The sequence below is a fragment of the Rhinolophus hipposideros genome, assembly GCF_964194185.1.
Source record: "Rhinolophus hipposideros genome assembly, chromosome: 9".
Taxonomy (NCBI): Eukaryota; Metazoa; Chordata; class Mammalia; order Chiroptera; family Rhinolophidae; genus Rhinolophus; species Rhinolophus hipposideros.
The window spans coordinates 51,116,958-51,136,621 of record NC_138055.1 but is presented as its reverse complement, the minus strand read 5'-3'; the positions used below and the strand labels follow the sequence as shown (position 1 = coordinate 51,136,621).

Genomic DNA, 19,664 nt, shown 5'->3' with positions numbered 1-19,664 from the left:
GGGAGCTGCAGATCCCACTTCTTTGATCTGGCTGCCAGAAAGACCAGAAAGTCAGATGTATTTGAGGTCCTGGAAGCCCCATCCCCTCCTAGTTTTAAAGGGGCAGCGGGTACGAGGGTCGTACATAACTAAGTAGGCTGAAGAGATAGTGGTCCCCAGATTTCACTCTCCGGTTGGGCTGATCCAGCCCCTTCCCCAGGTTACCCAGCGAACCCCCTCAAGCAGCTGTTCCCATTTCCCTGTTCCTGGCTACTTGCAAACTGCCCCCACCCCACCCCCAAGGACAGGCTAGAGCAGCTCTGCTCTTCCTCTCTTTCTTTCCCTCCCTCCCCTCAGCACTGAGGTCACCTCCCTCTGAATCTGGCCTTTGTGGGAGGCGGTGCCCGTTGGCAGTTCTGGAGAGAGAAAGAAGGCACCAGATCAAGTTAGAGCTCGCACGCCGTACAGCTTCTCCCCTACCTAGTCTGGCTGGCATCAAGTGTTCTAGACCCAACATCCAAGATGGATGGTAGGACCCCAAAGGAGAGTTTGAAACCAGGGCCATCCTGAAATACCCAGGCCAGGGTTTGCCCTGGCCCCAGGTCAGGCTGAACACAGGAGCTGTGAGTCGGAATTGTGGGCCTGTGGGAAGCCGGAGGGTGTCTGCCCCAGGGCAAGGGGCCCAAGTGACACCCAGCAGGGACAGGACAGCCACTGGGGAACTGACCTGGGTTGGGTTTTTTTCTCATGAGGTTTAGGCCCAAACCCCAGACTCTGAAGAGGCTAATTAGGCTCAGATTGGGAGCCAGAGGTAGTAGTAACTCTCTGGATCTTAATATTCCCCAGAGGAGTGTAAGATGCAGGAAGTTTTCTTTTTGCCATAGAAATCTGGAACTCAAATTTTAGTTCGACTCATAGAGTGCACTCCTCCCTACTGCCAAGTTCAAATGCAAGCCTCTTCCCCGTGACTGCCTGCCCTCTGCGCATGGCCCTGTGGACACAGAGAAGGCCCCTTTTCCTGAGTCGGCCAGACCACCTCTGCCGACGGCAGCAAACATCTCCCCAAAGTGGGGCTGAGTCATAGCCTGCCTCAGCTGACATTTCTGGGGCCTCTCCTAGGCCCAGCCAGGGATATGGAGACAATGCTTGGCAGAACTTGGAAGTCTTATCACTTCGAGGGTCTCCCCCAGGTCACAGTGGGGTTCAGGCCTCCCTGCACTGAGATCCACAGAGGCTCAGATTGGAGGGGGGCAGAGTTGGGGCTCTGTGGGGTGTGTTGCGTCCTCGCCCTCCTTAACACATATACGAGTAAAACCACATGTACACAGCCCACAGCCAGCCCTCACATTCTGGGCTTGGCGCCTAACCTGGATGCCTTTTTCTTTTCGTTTTCTTTTTTTAGGAAAAGATATCTCCTAAACCACCTTCACCCTTAGTTTGGTTTTGTTGTGTGAAGAACTCAAAGCTTTATCTTGATTTTTCCCTGGCCTCTGGACACTGGCCTGTGCACCCCACTTCCTTCCTTCATCCTCCCAACTATTTTCCTCACACTCCCCAGCACTCCCTCCTCTGCCCCCCAACCCTTCTATTCTCTGGGAGTGTCCACTGGGGGAATAAATGGTGAGGGGGTTGAGGGAAAGCTAGTGATCCATGGGGGCCAGCCTCTCCTGAAGCAGGGCAGCTTCTGACTGGAGCAAGTGAACGAGGGCCCAGAGCTGAGTGTTGTGGGTGGGGCGGGACTGGCCCAATGGTGGAGGGAACCTGAGGCCTTTTTTGGTTTTAACCCCTATTTGTGTACGTGGGAAGGAGGATATTTCCTAATTTTTTTTTCATATTTTTCTAGGCCTATCCATTTCTAAATATATCAACCATAATGGTAAGAGCAAACAAAGTTATACTCAATATATTTTTATGATATTAAAATAGCAAAGGACGGTAGATTGTGGTAGAGTATTAAAAATAAAGACTACACAGTGTTTCCTTTTCTTCTAGTTTTCAGAAGCCCCTTGGCCACAGTTGTGCATGCACACACACTCACACTCAGGAAGATGCATTCTCCCCTTTTGCTGTTACGCCCTCTCTTTCTAGGGTATCAGGCAGAGAAGAGTGAATGCTGAGCTGGCCCTGTGGCTGGAGAGTGGCTGATAGGAAGGGGGTTGGAGAACAGGAGCCGCTGAGGGCCGGGCAGGTTAGGTAGCACTCTCAGATCTTCAGGTGCCCCTACAGTGGGACCCTCGGGTGGGGGGCCTGGGACTCAGGGTCGGCCTACCTAGTGAACAGACGCGAAGATGGGGAATGTAGCTGCAGGCTCCACGGCGAGATTTTGCGCTGTGCCAGTGTCAGGATGTGATAACAGGAAAAGCCTCCATGTACTGAGTTCGTTCAAGATACTCTACATACATCATCTCATTTTATCCTCCAACCACCCTTTGGGCTAAGTAGTCTTATCCCCAGTTTATAGATGAGGAAACAGATCTGGCAGAGTTAGGATTCTAACCTAGATCTGTTTAAGTGCAGCGTTCCTGGAGGCCCAGGATGGTACAGAGCTTACAGAACATAAGGAGCTTACATCAGAGCTTGTGGGTGCCCAGAGAGGCTGCATGGACGGAATCTAGGCCTGTCCAGTGTGTTTTGTGAATCAGCCACATAATTGGGGCGGTGTTCTTTACCTCTGGAGCCTGCTTCCTCACCCAGGCTGGTGCCCCCCCTTACAAGGGTGGTAGGAGAATCAGATGCAGTGGTGCGTGAGAAAGTGCCAACACACAAGGTACTTTCAGTGTGAGTGCAAGTTCCTGTTCCTCAGTTTCCTCATCTCAAATACTAGGTGTTGATAATAGCATTGACCTCCCTTTGTTGCGATGAAGATTGAAGAAGACGTATGTTGTGGAAGGGCCATGTAGCAACCATGTGTTGCTGTTCATTTCCATCTGCTATCTGAGTGATTCCTGGCTGAGAGCTGGGACCTTTGCACTGGCTCTTCCTCTGCCCAGAATGCTTTTTCCATCCCAGGATTTCATCCGGACTTCATTCAGGTCTCTGCTTAACTGTCACCCGTCAGTGCCTTCTCAGGACCCAGTATATGCTCCTTGGTTTATCTGTGTGGTCTGCCTCCCCCAATAGAATGGATGCTTCATAAAGGCAGGGCTTTCCCTGTGGCACAGCACGTGGCACACAGCAGAAGCACAGTAAATGCTTGTGAAATGCATGGCTGACATCATCTCCCTCTTCCTCCACAGGCAAGGTGACCATTCTGGCTGCTAGAGTGAGTGTGCCGGCCTGGTTGAGGGGGCAGAGACAGGTGAGGGGCTCTGGGGACTGTGCATGCTGGTGAGGACGGGAGGAGGAAGGCTGAGGGTGGCAGCCTTCCTGTGTCTCACCGTGGAGGACAGAGGAAAGAACATTCAGATGCTTGGTTGATGAGCTGCTGAGGGCTCCTCACTTCAGTGGTCCAAAAGCACTAAGCTCTTTTTATGGGGGCTTCAGTGGGGCAGGGAGACAAGTAATTGGTGGTGGACCGGAGATCTCCATCCTTTTACATGAGGAAAGGTTTCCCATCTACTGGAGAATTCCACAATATTTTGCAGAAGAAGGAAATGAGCACTTTCCTCTAGCAGAGAAATTGAAACTCAAATGGAAGATGAAGCCTAGTCAAGGATAGTCAGTCACCATGGCAACAGTGGGGTAGGGGGGGGTCACATACGCAGTACGGGTCAGAACCCTGGCTGAATAATTGTGTTCAGGCAGTGACAGACTAGTCTGTTTAGTAATCAGTCTGTCTCTTGCACACCAGGTATAACAGCTGTAAGTGTGGGCCTGGGCAATGAAGTGGATACAGCATCTTTGCCCTCACAGAGCTGACAGTCTAGGGGAGACAGGTACAGAACTTGACCGAACTTGGATTGGGAGCCCTGAAGAATGAATAAAAAGGAGGGGTCCAAGTGGAAAGGGGGGTGGGCATCGAGACCCCTGCAGAGGACCTGTGTGCGCCAAGAGGCTGGTCTGCTGGTTCTCGTGGAAGCAGGGAGCCTTGGAGGCATGCAGGCTGCCTCCCAAGTCCCCAGGAAGACACAGTGTACCAGTTGGAGGCCAGTCTCAGTGGAGAATTCAGGTTTCTCGGCTCCTGGCCAATGTCTGTGTGACCTGTGATAGGGCGAGTGTAGTTACAGGCGTTTTTAAAACAGTGGTCTTTGTTCTTAAAATGGGAAGAGTGTCTGTATCTTTCCCATGACCAGGAGTGTCTCGGCCTGACCCTGAGTTGTTACAATGTCACCTCCGAGAATACTGACAAGTTTGGTCTTTGTCCTCTTCCCCTGCTCACCTCCTCCCTGGGCCCCAGAATAGCCTGCTGGGAGTGTTCCCAGGGCCTGATGTCGGAGGCCATGGACCAGCCGCCTGGGAGTCCTGGAAACCTGAGGCCTGGAGAGGGTGGTGATGGCAACATGGAGCCAGGCACCTGCCAGGAGCTCCTGCACCGATTGCGGGAGCTGGAGGTGGGGTATGGGGCAGGGTGGGTGAGGGTGGCAGGACTGCCCTTTCCTCTGAGCTTCGTGTGGGTGGATCTTCCTCTCAGCCCCCTTCACCAGCCTGGAGCAGAGGAACATTTCTTAGCAGAGCTCCTCTGAGAAGCCCTCTCCTTGCTCTTAGCTCGCCAGGCTAGGTGCCAGCTCAGGGACAAGCAGCGTGCATAGGGCAGGGATGTCCTAACCCCTAAATGTCTCCCTTTTTCACCCCTCTTCTTCACCCCCACTCCCCCAGTCTCTGCTGGCTTTAGGAAGTGGGTGGTTACACAGGCCATAGGAAGAAGTGTTTGGATGACTTGGCATTCAGGAGTTGAGGGACAAGGGCATGTACCCTTAGACTAAGGTCCTTCATCACATTCCGAAGACCCTGCCCTCCTCCCTCCGACCTTCTCTGCCCTCTCCCCAGGGAAATAACGGTTACTGTTGGCACCTCCCACCTTAGGTCCTCCTGGACAGCGTCTCCCCAGCTCCTCCAGCCTCACTGACTGAGGTTGAGTTTACAAAAAACCAGCCATCTGAGCTCTGCCTTCTTGATGCCTTTGGTCGGTCTCTGTGGGCCTCCCCCTGGCAGAGTCATGCCCAGCTGAGAGCTGGGCAGGGGTGTAGTTCATAGACTACTTTTCTCTCCTTCCCCAGAAGGAATTTGCTCTGAGGGAAGAATGACCCCATAGCCTCCTTTCTACCCCCTTCCTCCCTGCTGCAGGCAGAGAACTCAGCACTTGCTCAGGCCAATGAAAACCAGCGGGAAACCTATGAGCGCTGTCTGGATGAGGTCTGTGGGGTCTACAGTGGGGCTGATGTTGGGGTGTGGAGAGAGACATGGCCTGTCTGCTCCACACAGAAGCTGACATTCTGCCTTGGGGCTTTCTGTCCCCAGGTTGCCAACCACGTGGTGCAGGCACTGCTGAACCAAAAGGTAAGTGGCCACAGGAGACATTCTGACCCCTGAGCCCAGCTGCTCTGGAACAGGCTCTGGGTACTGCAGGGGAGGTCCTTCCTGGGGACCTCTGAGCCTGCTCACTGAAGCCTTTCAGAGGGACTGGAGAAGGCGGCTTGGTGGAAATGTCCTATTGGCCCGATAATGCCCCCCCCTTCCCCACCTCAGACAGGGCTGTACTATTCTCCCTGGAGGCAGGGGTGGGCTAGGTAAGGCCAGATCTCTGAGTTATGGTAACTTTGATTTGGGCTTGAATCTTTCCCTTATTGTGGCCCTGGCTGCTTTCTCCAGGTTGTAATGACCCTGAAAGAAATGTTGATACTGTGAGCATAAGGTGGCATCTAAATATTTACCCAAGTACTATGGGTAACTTCTTGACATATGGTCCCCTCTAACCCCTAGGTGTTCTTCTGCCTTGTATGGGCCCTCCTTTGATGTGTGGTTTCTAAGAGGCAGGGGCTTGACACCAGAGATGGGGAAGATACCAACGCCAGTGGAATCTACCACCTACCGGGGTGGTTAACTTGAGAGAATTTACCGTCCCCTGAAGCTGTGATAGCTACACACATAGGCAGTCTCAGCTCCCACATAGGGGGAGGTTGCAGGAGAAGGGCATGCCTGGGGGGGACACTGCACTCATCCCGCCCCCTCACTGCCTGCCATCATCTTTTTCTCTCCCCCTGCCTCCTGGGCGGTGGCAGGACCTTCGGGAAGAGTGCATCAAGCTGAAGAAGAGGGTGTTTGACCTGGAACAGCAGAACCAGATGCTGAGCGCCCTGTTTCAGCAGAAACTGCAGCTCACGACAGGCTCCCTCCCTCAGGTGGGCACCAGCCAGTCTCCTTCCCTCATTCTATCGCATCTTCCTGCCTCCCTCCGCCCCAGCCCCATCACCACCCTGTTTTCCCCCCAAACACCTAGAGAAGCAGGCTGTCAGCTGTTCCCCTCCATTCTGGGGTCTGTCCATCCAGAGAAGGCCCTCCTATCCTGATAGATCTGGGCCTTAGATGGAGTGAAAACTCCCTGAATCCCCTCAAGCTGGGCCATCCCCCACCTTGCAGGTATACCCCACCCAGCCGGATGGCGTCCCTTCTTGTTGACAGAAGGTTCTTGCTTGTTCCCACCCTGTGTGGGGAGATGGGTGGAGGCTGAAAATGAAATTATTTCACACTCCCCAGGGGCCCCTTTGGCCACTGCATTGCCTCTTCTTGGCCAGGGCCAGAGGTGGGACCGGGTGGAAGGCACCCAGTGCTTGGTGTCACAGAGAGGTCAGCAAAGGCACTTGACCAGATTATTCTGTGTGTGCGCATACTTCATATGTTTACCCACTGACTCAGGCGTGGCTGCAGACCCTGGTCCCTGCTTCTATCCCTGACACCTGCCTTACCTGGGAGAAGCAGGGGGCTACTAAGGTGTCACTTGGGGTCACTCTTATCAGAAAGTCTCAAGGATGGGGTGAGATGTGGGGGGGGAGGATCAGGAGTAGGTCTAGGTACCAGAGGTGAACAGCACGTTTTGAGGTCAGCCGGCACACCCCTCACCCTACCCCAGACCTTGACAAGAAGAGAAGTACCTTCTGTGTGTGTGTGTCTGTCTGTCTGATGTGAACCAGGCAGCTCTTGGCCCCCAGACCTTGAGCAGGATGCCCTCAGCTCCTTGGGAAGCCTGACCCCTGGCAGAGGAGGATGTCATCACCATGACATTTCTGGAGCCACCAGCCCTGAGTCCTGCTCTGCTACGGGGTTCCCCCCCGGGATCTCCAGAGGGCTAACCACACCAGTGGGCCAATCTCACGCTATCCATTCCCTTCTCAGTGACCGGTGATAAAAAGAGGTGTAGGACATTGCTTTTTTACTTACATGAATTCTGGCATTTGAATTTGGGATTTTTAAAATGAACTTTGGGGTTTGGGGCAATAGATTTATCTTCCCCAGAGGTAACAGGACGTAATGGAAGGAGCATGAATTTTGGCCTGAGGTAAACTTGGCTTCCTAGCTTAGTTAATTCTTATCTGTGTGACCTTGGGCAGATGATACATAACCTTACAAAGCACAGTTTTTTTCCTTTTAGATGGGGATAAGAATACCTATATTGCAAGTTGTTGTGCAGATTAAATGAGATGATATATAGTGCTTGGCCCATAGTAGAGAGTCAATAATCGGCAGCTAAATAGCATTATTAACATTATTCCCAAGTTGTGCTTTGTTAGGATGAAAGCTCCATTGAGCAAATGCTAATGCAGCTCTTACTGTGAGCAGTGCCTTTTCAACTCATGTGGATGTGTACAGGGCTATGGCCTGTGCAGAGCGAATGTAACCCCTAAAGGATGGGACTGCAGAAGCGACAGGCAACAGTAGTACAAAGCAGAGTGACAGTGCTGTCTAAGAGTGAGCGGGGAGAGATGCCATCACAGACGGGCTGGGGAGGACTCCCTTAATAAGGTGACGTTGGGTCTAGGCCTTGATAGATGGGAGATTTAAAAAGATTGCAGTGGGGGCTGGAGAAAAGGGATTCCCGGTGGGAGGAACAGAGCAGGGAAGCCTAAGGAGCAGCAAGCTGCTCAACGGGGCTGGAATAAAGGGTGTGTAACGGAGCAATGAGTGAGACAGAGCTGGAGATGGTGTCAGGGAAGAGCCGGCAGGCTGGGCCCAGATTGTCGGCGGAGGAGTTCAGACTTGTCTCCGTAGGCAGTGGGCAGGCCTAGGAGGCTTGGAGCACAAAGATGCTGTAGAAAAAAAAGGAAACAAAAATGTGCTTTAGGCTGCCTTGTGCACTAGAAATTGAAAAGCCACGAAACCAGGTCAGGGATACTGAAACGCTGAGCTGCGTCCAGGCCTGAGGCGTGCGGTTCTGGGCTGAAGGAGCGGCCGAACCAGAGGGAAGTTCGGCCAGAGGGAAGGCAGAGAGATGCTGCAGGGACAGGATTTAAACGCTATGGAAAAGGAGACAGGAAAGAATTACAGTCAATACCTAGTTGAGATGCCTAAGAGGACACAGTGACACTCTCAGGGACTGAGAGAGAAGTGACCCATGATTGCATACTACTGTGCTCCTCACAGTAGAAGTTTCATAGGAGATCAGATAAGGAAGACGGAAGTGATGACTCTCGCCATCTCTTTCTAGGACCCAGTAACAAATGAATCTTCCCTTAGTCTCAGCCTGTGATGCCCTCAGAACAGGAAGGGGCCTCCCGGCTCACACTTTCTGTAATCGGGGAGGAGGCCCCACAGAAAAACAAAGTCCTGGAGCCACAGTGGCGCCTACCGTGTTTCTCCAAAAAGAAGACCTAGCCAGACAATCAGCTCTAAAGCGTCTTTTGGAGCAAAAATTAATATAAGACCTGGTCTTATTTTACTGTAATATAAGACCAGGTCTCATATGATATAATGTAATGTAATATTATATATAATCTAATATATGTTATGTATAATACCGGGTCTTATATTAATTTTTGCCCCAAAAGACACATTACAGCTGATTGTCTGGCTAGGTCTTCTTTTCGGGGAAACAGTAGGTTAGGCCTGCCACTGCCCTCAGGCCAAGGGGCCCCCCTCTTCTCCAAAGCCCCCTGACCGGTCTCACCCCCCCTGCCACCTGGGCATACACGTCTTCACTCTGCCTGTGTCGTGGTCTCCTGAGGCTCCTCTGAGCAGGTGGTGGGGACAGTGGTGAAAGCACGTGTTGGACCAGGAGATGTCCCTAAAGAAGCAAACTTGGAAGGATTTTTTTCCTTCCCCTAGATGGAGGGAGTAGGGACCTGGGACAGAGCACCTGTGTTAACTCTGCCTCTCCCTGCAGATCCCACTTTCCCCACTCCAGCCACCATCCGAGCCACCAGCTTCCCCCTCTCTGAGCTCCGCTGAGGGACCGGCCACCTTGCTGCCTCTGGGGCGCTGTGCTGGGCAGAGAGAGGTAGGAGGGCTGAACATGATGGTCTGTGGCTGTGCTGGCTATGGGCTCGTCAGTGGCTTCCATTGCTGTTTCCTAACGAGTCCCAGGGGAGGGGTTGCTTCCTGGGACACAGATTCTTAGCCAGCCCTCAGTTGTCACCTCATACCAAGACAAACAGGTCCCCACCTCCAACCACTGGCCTTGCAAGCAAATGCATTAGTGTTGCTGTAAGAGCCATAGCTTACTCGGTGCCAGCCACTATGCTGAACACCTGGATCTTATTTTATGAGGTTAAACGTGATTACTATCCCATTTTACAGATGATACATTGAAGCTTAGAGATTAAATTGCTGAAGCCCATATAACTAATTAAGTGGTAGACCTGGGACTTAAACCTGCACAGTCTGGTTGCAGAGCCCATGGAATTAACCACTATATCAGACTGGACTGGGCCCAAGAAGGGGCTGGGCAAACGCCGGAAAGGGCTTGCAGTGGACACATTCCCAATCCCCTTCTCCATGAGGATCAAGTCAGCAAGCCTCTGTCTGACCTGAGAAGGCCTGGGCATGCCTACAGTGACGGACAAAGGACTTGGCCACATCACATCCCCTTCTTGAGTCCCTGTGTTCTTTCTAGAGCCTGAAAAACAGACAGGCCTCCCTCCCCTGGAGCAAGATGGTTGTCAGGGTTGTAGGTGGTCAGCGCTGCCGACCCAAACAGCAGTGTGAAGTGGGGCTGGGATAAGCAGGAAGGGGAAGTGAGATGCCCACCCAACCCCAGTCATGCCAGAAAGAAGAGTCAGGCTAACTAGGGCTCAGTGACCATTGAGGAAGCTGAGCCATCATATCTCAGGAGCTGTCAATTCCTTTTGGAGACACAAACAAAACCAGGCCGGCTCTGTTCATGACATACTCAGTTATGTCCAGTTCAGGTCCTGGGTCTGCATGTGGTCTCCTCCTCGTGCCGTTTCTCCCCCAAGGTTTGTTGGGAGCAGCAGCTGCGGCCAGGAGGCCCTGGACCCCCAACCGCCCCACCCCCAGTGCTGGATGCTCTGTCCCCATTCCTTCGAAAGAAAGCCCAGATCCTGGAGGTGCTGAGAGCCCTGGAAGAGACTGACCCCTTGCTTCTGTGCTCACCTGCCACCCCCTGGCGGCCTTCAAGTGAGGGTCCTGGCTCGCCAGAGCCCATCAATGGCGAGCTGTGTGGCCCACCCCAGCCTGAAACCTCACCTTGGGCCCCCTACCTGCTACTAGGCCCTGGTAGCCTGGGAGGCCTGCTGCCCTGGGAGCGCCTCTTAGGGGGCCCAGGGGAAGAAGAGAGTGCTGGGCGGCCCTGGGGCCCCAGTGGGGGCTCCCCCCAGGCCCAGGGTGCCAGCTCTGGCCCACCCTGTGCCCCAGGCAGCAGCTCCTCCTCCTCTTCTGATGAGGCAGGTGACCCCAACGAGGCACCCAGCCCCGACACCCTGCTCGGGGCCCTGGCCCGAAAACAGTTGAACCTGGGCCAGCTCCTTGAGGACACAGAGTCTTACCTACAGGCCGTCCTGGCCGGGGCTGCAGGCCCACTCAATGGGGACCACCCAGGTCCTGGGCAGCCGTCCTCTCCAGACCAGAGGCTCCCACAACTGTCTAAGTCCAAAGGCCTCCCCAAGTCAGTTTGGAGTGGGGGTACCCCAGAGGCTCACAGGCCAGGCTTTGGTGCTACCTCAGAGGGCCAGGGACCCCTGCCCTTCCTCAGCATGTTCATGGGTGCAGAAGATGCCCCCCTAGGCTCACGACCTGGCCACCCCCACTCTTCATCTCAGGTGAAAAGCAAGCTCCAAATTGGCCCCCCTTCTCCTGGGGAAGCCCAGGGACCCCTTCTGCCCTCCCCAGCCAGAGGTCTCAAGTTCCTAAAGCTGCCTCCAGCTTCAGAGAAGGTCCCCAGCCCAGGAGGCCCCCAGCTCAGCCCCCAGTTCCCCCGGAACACCCGAATTCCCTGCCGGAACAGTGGCTCCGATGGCAGCCCCTCCCCGCTGCTGGCCCGCAGGGCTCTGTGTGGAGGAGAGCTTTCCCCAGAAGGGGCGCAGGGCCTGCCCACCAGCCCTTCGCCCTGCTCTGTCACCCCGGACTCTGCACAGCTTCGACCTCCCCAGCCAGTCATGCCCACCTCCACGCTCTCCCCAGGACCAGTGGTGTCTCCCTGCTACGAGAACATCCTGGACCTTTCCCGGAGCACCTTTAGGGGGCCTTCCCCAGAGCCACCTCCATCGCCATTGCAGGTGCCCACCTACCCACAACTAACTTTGGAGGTACCACAGGCCCCCGAGGTCCTCAGAAGCCCTGGAGTCCCCCCCAGCCCTTGTCTCCCAGAATCCTGCCCCTATGGGAGCCCCCAGGAAAAGAGTTTGGACAAAGCAGGACTGGAGTCTCCCCATCCTGGCCGCAGGACCCCAGGCAGTTCATCCAGGAAGCCCAGCCAGGGGGCGGGGCGGCGACCTGGGGATCCTGGCTACACCCCTCTGCGGGACAGACTGGCAGCCCTGGGGAAACTGAAGACTGGCCCCGAGGGGCCCCAGGGCCCAGAGAAGAATGGGGTGACAGTCAGGCCTGGCACCGAGAAGGTGCGGGGAGCAGGGAGGTCAGGGGAAAGCACTGGAGATATGGCAACCACCACCCCCAGGCTCCCTGAGCAGCCAGAAGCCAAGGGGGCACTGCGAGGGGCAGTGGCCTTGGGCACAAGCAGCCTGAAGCAACAGGAGCCTGGGCTCCTAGGGGATCCCGGGGCTCGAGTCTACTCTTCCCACTCCATGGGGGCCCGGGTGGACCTGGAGCCTGTCTCACCAAGGAGCTGCCTCACCAAAGTGGAGCTGGCCAAGAGCCGGCTGGCAGGGGCCCTGTGCCCCCAGGTACCCCGCACCCCTGCCAAAGTGCCAACTTCAGCCCCCAGCCTGGGCAAACCCAGTAAAAGCCCCCATGGCAGCCCAACAAAGCTTCCTTCTAAGTCACCCACCAAGGTGGTGCCCCGAACTGTGGCCTCACCAGCCACCAAGGAGCCCCCCAAGCCTGACAAGGGGAAGGGCCCGCCTTGGGCAGACTGTGGCAGCACCACAGCCCAGCCTACAACCTCGGCACCCGGCCCCGCTGATCCAAGCCAGGGCCCTGAGGGGCGTGCCCCGCACTCGGCCATTGAGGAGAAGGTGATGAAGGGCATCGAGGAGAACGTGCTGCGGCTGCAGGGTCAGGAGCGGGCACCAGGCACCGAGGCCAAGCACCGCAACGCCAGCAGCATTGCCAGCTGGTTTGGCTTGAAGAAAAGTAAGCTGCCAGCACTGAACCGTCGCACAGAGGCCGCCAAGAGCAAGGAAGGGGCCAGTGGGGGCTCCCCGCTCCGGAAGGAGGTCAAGGTGGAAGCCCGGAAGCTGGAGGCAGAGAGCCTCAACATCTCCAAGTTGATGGCAAAGGCGGAAGACCTGCGCCGGGCTTTGGAGGAGGAGAAGGCCTACCTGAGCAGCAGGGCCCGGCCACGGCCCGGGGGACCAGTGCCAGGGTCCGGTGCAGGGCTGGGGCAGGTCCAAGGCCAGCTGGCTGGTATGTACCAGGGCGCAGACACCTTCATGCAGCAGCTGCTCAACAGGTGAGGGGCTGGGACCAGTCAGCAGGTGCTTTGGTGCCTGCAGGCGCTTGTCCCTCCATGGGCACACCAGGGGCTGTGGCTGGGGCTGCCTGTCCTGGGAGCTCGGGCTTCACAGAGGTTAAAGGGGGTTGGAGAACAAGTAAAATTCTACCAAAGCATCGGGGAGGGGGGGGTTAGTGGCCTGACTGAAAGGGGTGTGTGCCCCTGCTCCCCACCTCTGGCTGTTTAATATCAGGTGTTCTGAGACCCAGTTTCTCATTTGGGGGGAAATGAGCAGTCCACACTTTCCTGGATCATCTTGTGTTGGATGAGGCAGCCTAAATGCCTGCACACAGTAATCAAGAAAGTTCCTAACTGTGGTCTGATGAGGATCTTCCTCTGGGGTTTCCCATCTTGCTCTTTAGCACCTGCCACACACCCAGCAATAGGAGCTGTGGTTTAGAGAAGGGTCCACCCCTCCTTGGGATTGCTGTGTCTGGGCCAGGTAAGGCAGAATGTCCACAGGAATTGGGCCCAGGTAGGGTGTGATTTGGACAGCAAGTGCCTGCTCAAGTTCAGCTGGGGCAAGCAGGTGTGTCATGTTAGACCAGGATGTGACTGGCTCTGCCATCTACCTGTCGACACTGTCGAGTGGTCTCCAGGCTTGGCCCTGGATAGCTTTGGGAGAGTCCTCCCATCTTCCCTGCCCCTGCTGCTTTTCTGCCTATAGTGAGGAGGGGTTGCTGGGGACGACCACTAGGGATATGCCCCCTTCCCCAAGGGGCAGGGGGCCATGGGGGCCTCACTAGGCCCACAACATTGGAGGGAGCGAGGCTGGAGTGTCTGGGTGGTCCCAGGCCTCCCTCACCTGTCTGTATTGCTGCTCCTAGGGTGGATGGCAAGGAGCTGCCACCCAAGAGCTGGAGGGAGCCCAAACCCGAGTATAGCGATTTCCAGCCAGTGTCCTCAGACCCCAAGAACCCTTGGCCAGCCTGTGGACCCCGAAATGGCCTTGTGGGCCCTCTTCAGAGCTGTGGAAAACCTGGGAAGGTAGGTTCTTGGGATGGGGGCTGGGTGGAGCGCTGGCCCTGTGACCCTGCTGGCTCGCTCCCCAGAGGGCCCCACTCCCTGGGCCCTGGAGGCCGCCGGGTGCACTTCTGGTCTCCGAGGGCTGGCGGGCTGCCTGTACTCTCAGATCCATACTCCAGAGGTCATAATGGCGGGGCTTGGGGAGGGGTTTGTGGTGGGAGAGGAATGGGCTCCGAGGTCTCCTGTTCCCAACAGCTGAGCAGCGAGCCCGGGAGGCGGGAAGAAATGCCCTCGGAGGACAGCCTGGCTGAGCCAGTACCCACCTCACACTTCACAGGTCAGCAGGGTCAAGGGCCAAGGATGGGAGTTGATCCTCACCTGCTGTTTACTCCTTCCTGTCACAACAGCAGTTGCCAGACCCTGAGTGCCATGTTGGTGCCAAGCACCAGGTGGGCACTGGGGCTACACAGAAATAAACCCTTTCCTGCCCTCAGAGGGTACCTGCCTCCCTTCCCCCAAGCCTAGGGGAAGTGGGGCAGGGTGAATGAGCCTGTTGGGCCTGGAGGGCCCTGACCAGGGGTGGAGCCTGGACTGGGGCAGGAAGCTAGAAGAAGGCAGAGTGGCTGAGCTGCCTGCAGCCTCACATCCGTGACTTACCCTCCCTTACCCAGCCTGTGGCTCCTTGACTCGAACCCTGGACAGTGGCATTGGAACCTTCCCACCCCCAGACCATGGCAGCAGTGGGACCCCCAGCAAGAATCCTCCCAAGACCAAGCCGCCACGGCTGGAGCCCCCACCTGGGGTGCCCCCAGCTCGGCCCCCACCCCTTACCAAAGTCCCCCGCCGTGCCCACACGCTGGAGCGTGAGGTGCCAGGCATAGAGGAGCTGCTGGTGAGCGGGCGGCACCCCAGTATGCCAGCCTTCCCCGCACTGCTTACTGCTGCTCCTGGCCACCGGTGCCATCAGACCTGTCCTGATGGTAAGTGTCTGGGCAGGTGGGTGGACCTTCCCAGGAGCTCCACCCACCACCACCACCACCCACCTTCCCTTGTCGCCACATAGATCCCTGTGAAGACCCAGGCCCACCCCCTCCTGTCCAGCTGGCTAAGAACTGGACCTTTCCCAACTCGAGAACAGCTGGTGGCTCCGCTGACCCTTTCCTGTGCCCACCCCGACAATTGGAGGGGCTGCCGAGGACCCCCATGGTGAGCATGGCTGAAGGGGAAAGGGGATGAGACTGAAGGGTGCAGTTAATGACGGAAGACCAGTTTCTCCAGTGAGGTACAGCTCTGTCTGGGAGGAGGATTGAGGGGACAGCCCCTTGGAGGCCCCTCTGGGCAGCCCACTCACCTCCTTTCTTACACCCCTCTTGGGGAAAGGGTTTCTCTCCTTCCCCAAAACCTTGGTAGGACTGCTCAGCCATGCCTCCAGCCTGCTTGCTCAGAGCGCACCCCACCTCGGTGGGCCCCATCTGCAGATCTCCCATCCTGAGGGCAGAGCCCAGTGCCTTTCTGGCTGGGCCAGGAGGTGAGAGGAACTTCCTCCCGAGCTTCCCTTTCTTTCCCAGGCCCTGCCCGTGGACCAGAAGCGGAGCCTGGAGCCCAGCCGCCCAGCCCCGACGCCCCAGGGCCCGGCGTTTGGGGGTAGCCGCACCCCCAGCACATCGGACATGGGCGAGGAAGGCAGAGTGGCCAGTGGGGGCCCCCCAGGGCTGGAGACGTCAGAGTCCCTCAGCGACTCACTCTATGACTCACTTTCCTCCTGCGGGAGTCAGGGCTGAGGGGCTGTGCCACTCTCCTCTCTGGAGTTGGGGACCACAGACTGGAATGGCTCTCCTCAGGCCCTGCCCCCTCAGGGCTAGTGGGGCCACTCCCTGAACGGACCAAGGAGGCAGATAGATAAGAAGGTGAAGGGGGTCCCTGGCACACTCAACTGCCCACCGCTGCTGTGGAGGAGATGACCACTCTCAGCTCAGGGAGAGACACCACCTTTGGTCCCTCCTCTCACCCAGAGTAAGGCTCTTCCTCTGAGGGACTGGGTTTCCAGGCCGCTGTGTCCCAGCCCTAGCTCCTACTTCAGGCTGAGCCATCTTGTGGTGCTGGGCTTCCTGCCCGCCAGCTGTGCCATCTCTGCCCAACCTGGCTGCTCCCTGCCCCAAGCCCCCGTGGGGCCAGCCCGGAAACCCCGTGCTGATGGAGTTTGGGGGCGGCAAGGGGTCAAGTTGCCTTCTCTCTCTGTCTGCCCTGGTCCTTTCTGCTGTCTGGACGGTGCTGCCCTTCCCTGCCCCCTGTCTTTGGGGCATGTTTGTCTTTTTTGTTATTTTTTATATTGAAGCGCCTGACCTGGTCCCCACCATCCCACCCCACCCATCCCCGCACTATGGTTAATTTATCTGTCGTTACAAATGTGGCTGCTCTGCTTCCAGCCTCTGCTTCTGCAGTATCCCTAATAAAATGTGGAGGCTCCTCCCTGCCCCTGACTCGGCCTGTTCTGTGGGAGGACTCAGGGACGGACAGATGCGTGCACTTTGAGGGCACTGGTGGGGATGAGACTCTGTCCCAGGCACTCTGGTGAGACAGCCCCCTTACCAGGGCAGCTCTCTGGAATCACCTAGAAGGTAACTGAGGATGGCGATTGGGACCCACTTAGGCCTGGAATGGTACCCAGATTGGGAAGATTGCCCTGGCTCAGGACTTAGACAGGGCAGAAGGGTGGCGTGGGCATGCCATTAGACCTCTGTATGTACCAGGTGGAGTGGGCCCTGCAAACTCAGCTTCAGGGCTAGGGGCTAGGCAGAGTTAAGTGTGTTAGCCTCCTGTTGGCATGGGGTGAGGCACAACTGGGTCTCAAACTGTGGCCGTCTTCTCATTTCTCTTCCGACCTTGGGCTTTCCCCATATCTCTCGCCCCTGGTTCTCAAAGTCTCGCTTTGGGAAGGGAAGGCCAGGAATGAGGCTGTGCAGAAGGGTCTAGACTTCAGGAGTTATTTCGGACTCTCTCCCCATGCATAAGGAGGACAGGGGATGGTTGTGGCCCAACAGCTCTTGGAATTTCCTGTTGGGCATAGAGCTGGGCAACGACCTGAAGGTGAAGCAGGTGGCAACCTGCTCATCTTACATTGGCCAGCTGAGTTGGGCCTAGGAAGCCTTCCTGCCTGGGTTGCAAGGTGTAGCATGACTTACCCAGAGCGCTCACCTGACAGCTTACATTTGCTGCCTCCGCAGGGCGTACAGTCTGAAGGCCCCCTGGGCAGCACGCACACTCAGCACCCCTGATCCCTGGACTCCAGACAGTTCATCGTGGGCATGGGGCCCTGTAGTATGTACGTGGTCTGTGTTGACACCACAGACTTGCTGAGCTGAGGTCGGGTGCCTGGACAGGGAGAAGTGTCGAGTCCTGTCACAACTCAGTGATACCATTGGACACTGTCCTGTGCTCTAACCAGCCCCAGGATGGTTGGACGTGGGGAATGTGTCAGCACCTCCCTTTAACTCCTTCAGCAGGGTCTCCAGCCCCGGATTGCTCCAGAAAGTGGTGAAAAAACACCCTGTTAAAATAGACACGTACCGTATTGCCACCCTAACCCCCTGCATAGCCCTGCTGGAGGAAGCACCATCACCCTCATTTCACAGATGAAGATATCCAGGCTTGGGAACATTCAGTGGTAGTCCAAGGCTGAGAAGTAATGGAACCTGGCCTGAGTAGTTCCTTCTTGGGTGTGTAGTTTTGCTTTCTCCTGCCTGGACTTCCTTTTTGGCCTGTGGATCACTCCTGGTGGGCAGGGGTTCAGAGCACTGGACTGGGAGTCAAGAGTCTTAGCCACTGAGGGTGGTTTTATGGGGAAAAATTGCGTTCCTTCTCCAGGTCTTGGTTTTCGTTACGTACAGAGGATTAGGCGGTTGAGCCAGGTCAGCTGGTCCCATCAACCAGCCTTTCTCCTACATCTCTGCTCTTCCTAAACCTTTCCCAGTCTGGCCTCCCACCCTCTTGTTTCCCTTAGTTGATGTCGTCATCAAAGAAATGAACAAGACTTAGAGAAGGATAAGTCAGATGTCTTGGTTTTCTGTAAATGTCAAGATCCCATTTTATTCCATATTCTACTTCCAGGTTCCTATTCCACCTTCCCTTCTGCTTTAGTGGGTTTAAGTATATTATCAAGCTGCAAACCTCTGCCTCTTGCAAGGCAGGCTCAAAGAAGTCTACATCCTCCTAACGTACCTTTTCTTGGTTTTTCAAGCCCTTTTCTCTGTTTGAACCTGATGGATTACCTCATTTCCTTGGTAAAACAGAATTGTTTGCCTGCAGGATATTTATCCTCTTTCCTTTCCGGGAAGGAGCGTGGCATGGTGGGTTTGACTCTGGACTCCACCTCTTACAAGCTGAGACCAAAGGGTCCATGCATGTTTCTGTCACCAGGGTCTGGTCAGTCCTCTACCAGGCTCTGTTCTCTAGTGTGTGCAAATGGAAGGTGTCACCTTGGTCCCTGGGGCAGTGTGGGCTGGCTGGGGAAATGTCTGTCAGTCACCAAAACAGGGTAACATCAGCCATACATGGTGCTTGGAGCCAACCCTTCCCTACCAACTGTTCCAAGGTGGGCAGCTCTCACTCCGAAATGCACATCATGCTGCTAAGGGGTACTGGGTTCAGACAAGCCATCCCACAGCCCACGTAACTGTATGTGCCCTCCACACAGACTGAATATTCCTTCTGAAGTAATTCTGCGGAGAACACACAGGTGAGTTAAAGTCACTCCTGGGAAACTGATTTCTCCTTGTACTTCAAGAAAAGTTTTAGCTAAAAGACCACTTGATCCTTATTACGGCAGAACATGTCCTATCAACATCTGCTTTCAGGGTTAAGGTGACCTCACTGTTCTCTCCATGAACAATGGACGAATGTTTGCCTCACCATTCAGCATCACCCTTTCTGCTGGATTTCTCAAACAAAGGAAGCCAAACTACCAGCTTCCTCTTTTATCCCCCCCCACTGGCATCAAGGCATCAGCAAAAGTCTATGAAAAGCTTTCAGGTTTCACCTCCCTGGGCACCCTGCCTTTGGTAGGAATGTGCCAAAATGTTAACTGAGATTTTCTCTGCGTTGCCAGTGGTTATTCTTTACTCTTTTCTAGATTTCTACAAATAATTTGTTTTATCAATTTTTTTAAAAGAAATAATCATGCTCTGCAGAAAACTCTGAACATATATCCCCGTTCTGTAATCCTGAGTGAATTATTTCAAGCATATAAATTTTATTTTTAAAGATGTAAATTTGAAGTAAATAACATTGAGCATTTCTATGATATTGGGGTGGGGAAGAATTTCTTTAAATTTTTTTAATTAAAAAAATTACACTTTTTGTAATTATTAAAGACATGCAAATTATGAAAGTGCGTGTTCATGGTTATTTAAAAAGGTAATTGAAATTGAATAGAATGCTATACAAGGAAGAGTCTCTTATACTCCAACTCCCATTCGCACTACCCAGATATAACCCAAGTTGATTGGTAATCCTTTCAAATCATTTTTTAAACACACACACACACACACACACACAGTATGCCTATGCTGACCTTTTATAAGACAATGAAATTATTCTGTAGTTACTGATCCACTTCTTCCTTTAGCACTTACTATATCTTGAAGATCCTTCCAAAGCCTATGAATATCCGTTGGCATATAGTCTTCCCTCGTATGCATGTGCCATGTTTATTTGTTTTGCC

General features: G+C 55.0%; 1 protein-coding gene across 1 annotated transcript in view; it reads left to right on the top strand.

Annotated features, from left to right (window-relative positions):
* The window catches only part of NCKAP5L (NCK associated protein 5 like), a 29,259-nt gene extending 12,834 nt beyond the window's left edge, over positions 1–16,425 (top strand). The window contains exons 2-13 of the mRNA XM_081059204.1: positions 3,216–3,277; positions 4,316–4,469; positions 5,203–5,271; positions 5,377–5,415; positions 6,138–6,257; positions 9,233–9,346; positions 10,305–12,937; positions 13,807–13,966; positions 14,201–14,282; positions 14,617–14,925; positions 15,009–15,151; positions 15,514–16,425. Of these exons, the coding sequence (XP_080915330.1) occupies positions 4,347–4,469; positions 5,203–5,271; positions 5,377–5,415; positions 6,138–6,257; positions 9,233–9,346; positions 10,305–12,937; positions 13,807–13,966; positions 14,201–14,282; positions 14,617–14,925; positions 15,009–15,151; positions 15,514–15,726 (4,005 nt within the window). The 5' untranslated portion in view covers positions 3,216–3,277; positions 4,316–4,346 and the 3' untranslated portion in view covers positions 15,727–16,425. The remainder of the gene's footprint in view (positions 1–3,215; positions 3,278–4,315; positions 4,470–5,202; positions 5,272–5,376; positions 5,416–6,137; positions 6,258–9,232; positions 9,347–10,304; positions 12,938–13,806; positions 13,967–14,200; positions 14,283–14,616; positions 14,926–15,008; positions 15,152–15,513) is intronic.
* The last annotated feature ends 3,239 nt before the right edge of the window (positions 16,426–19,664 follow it).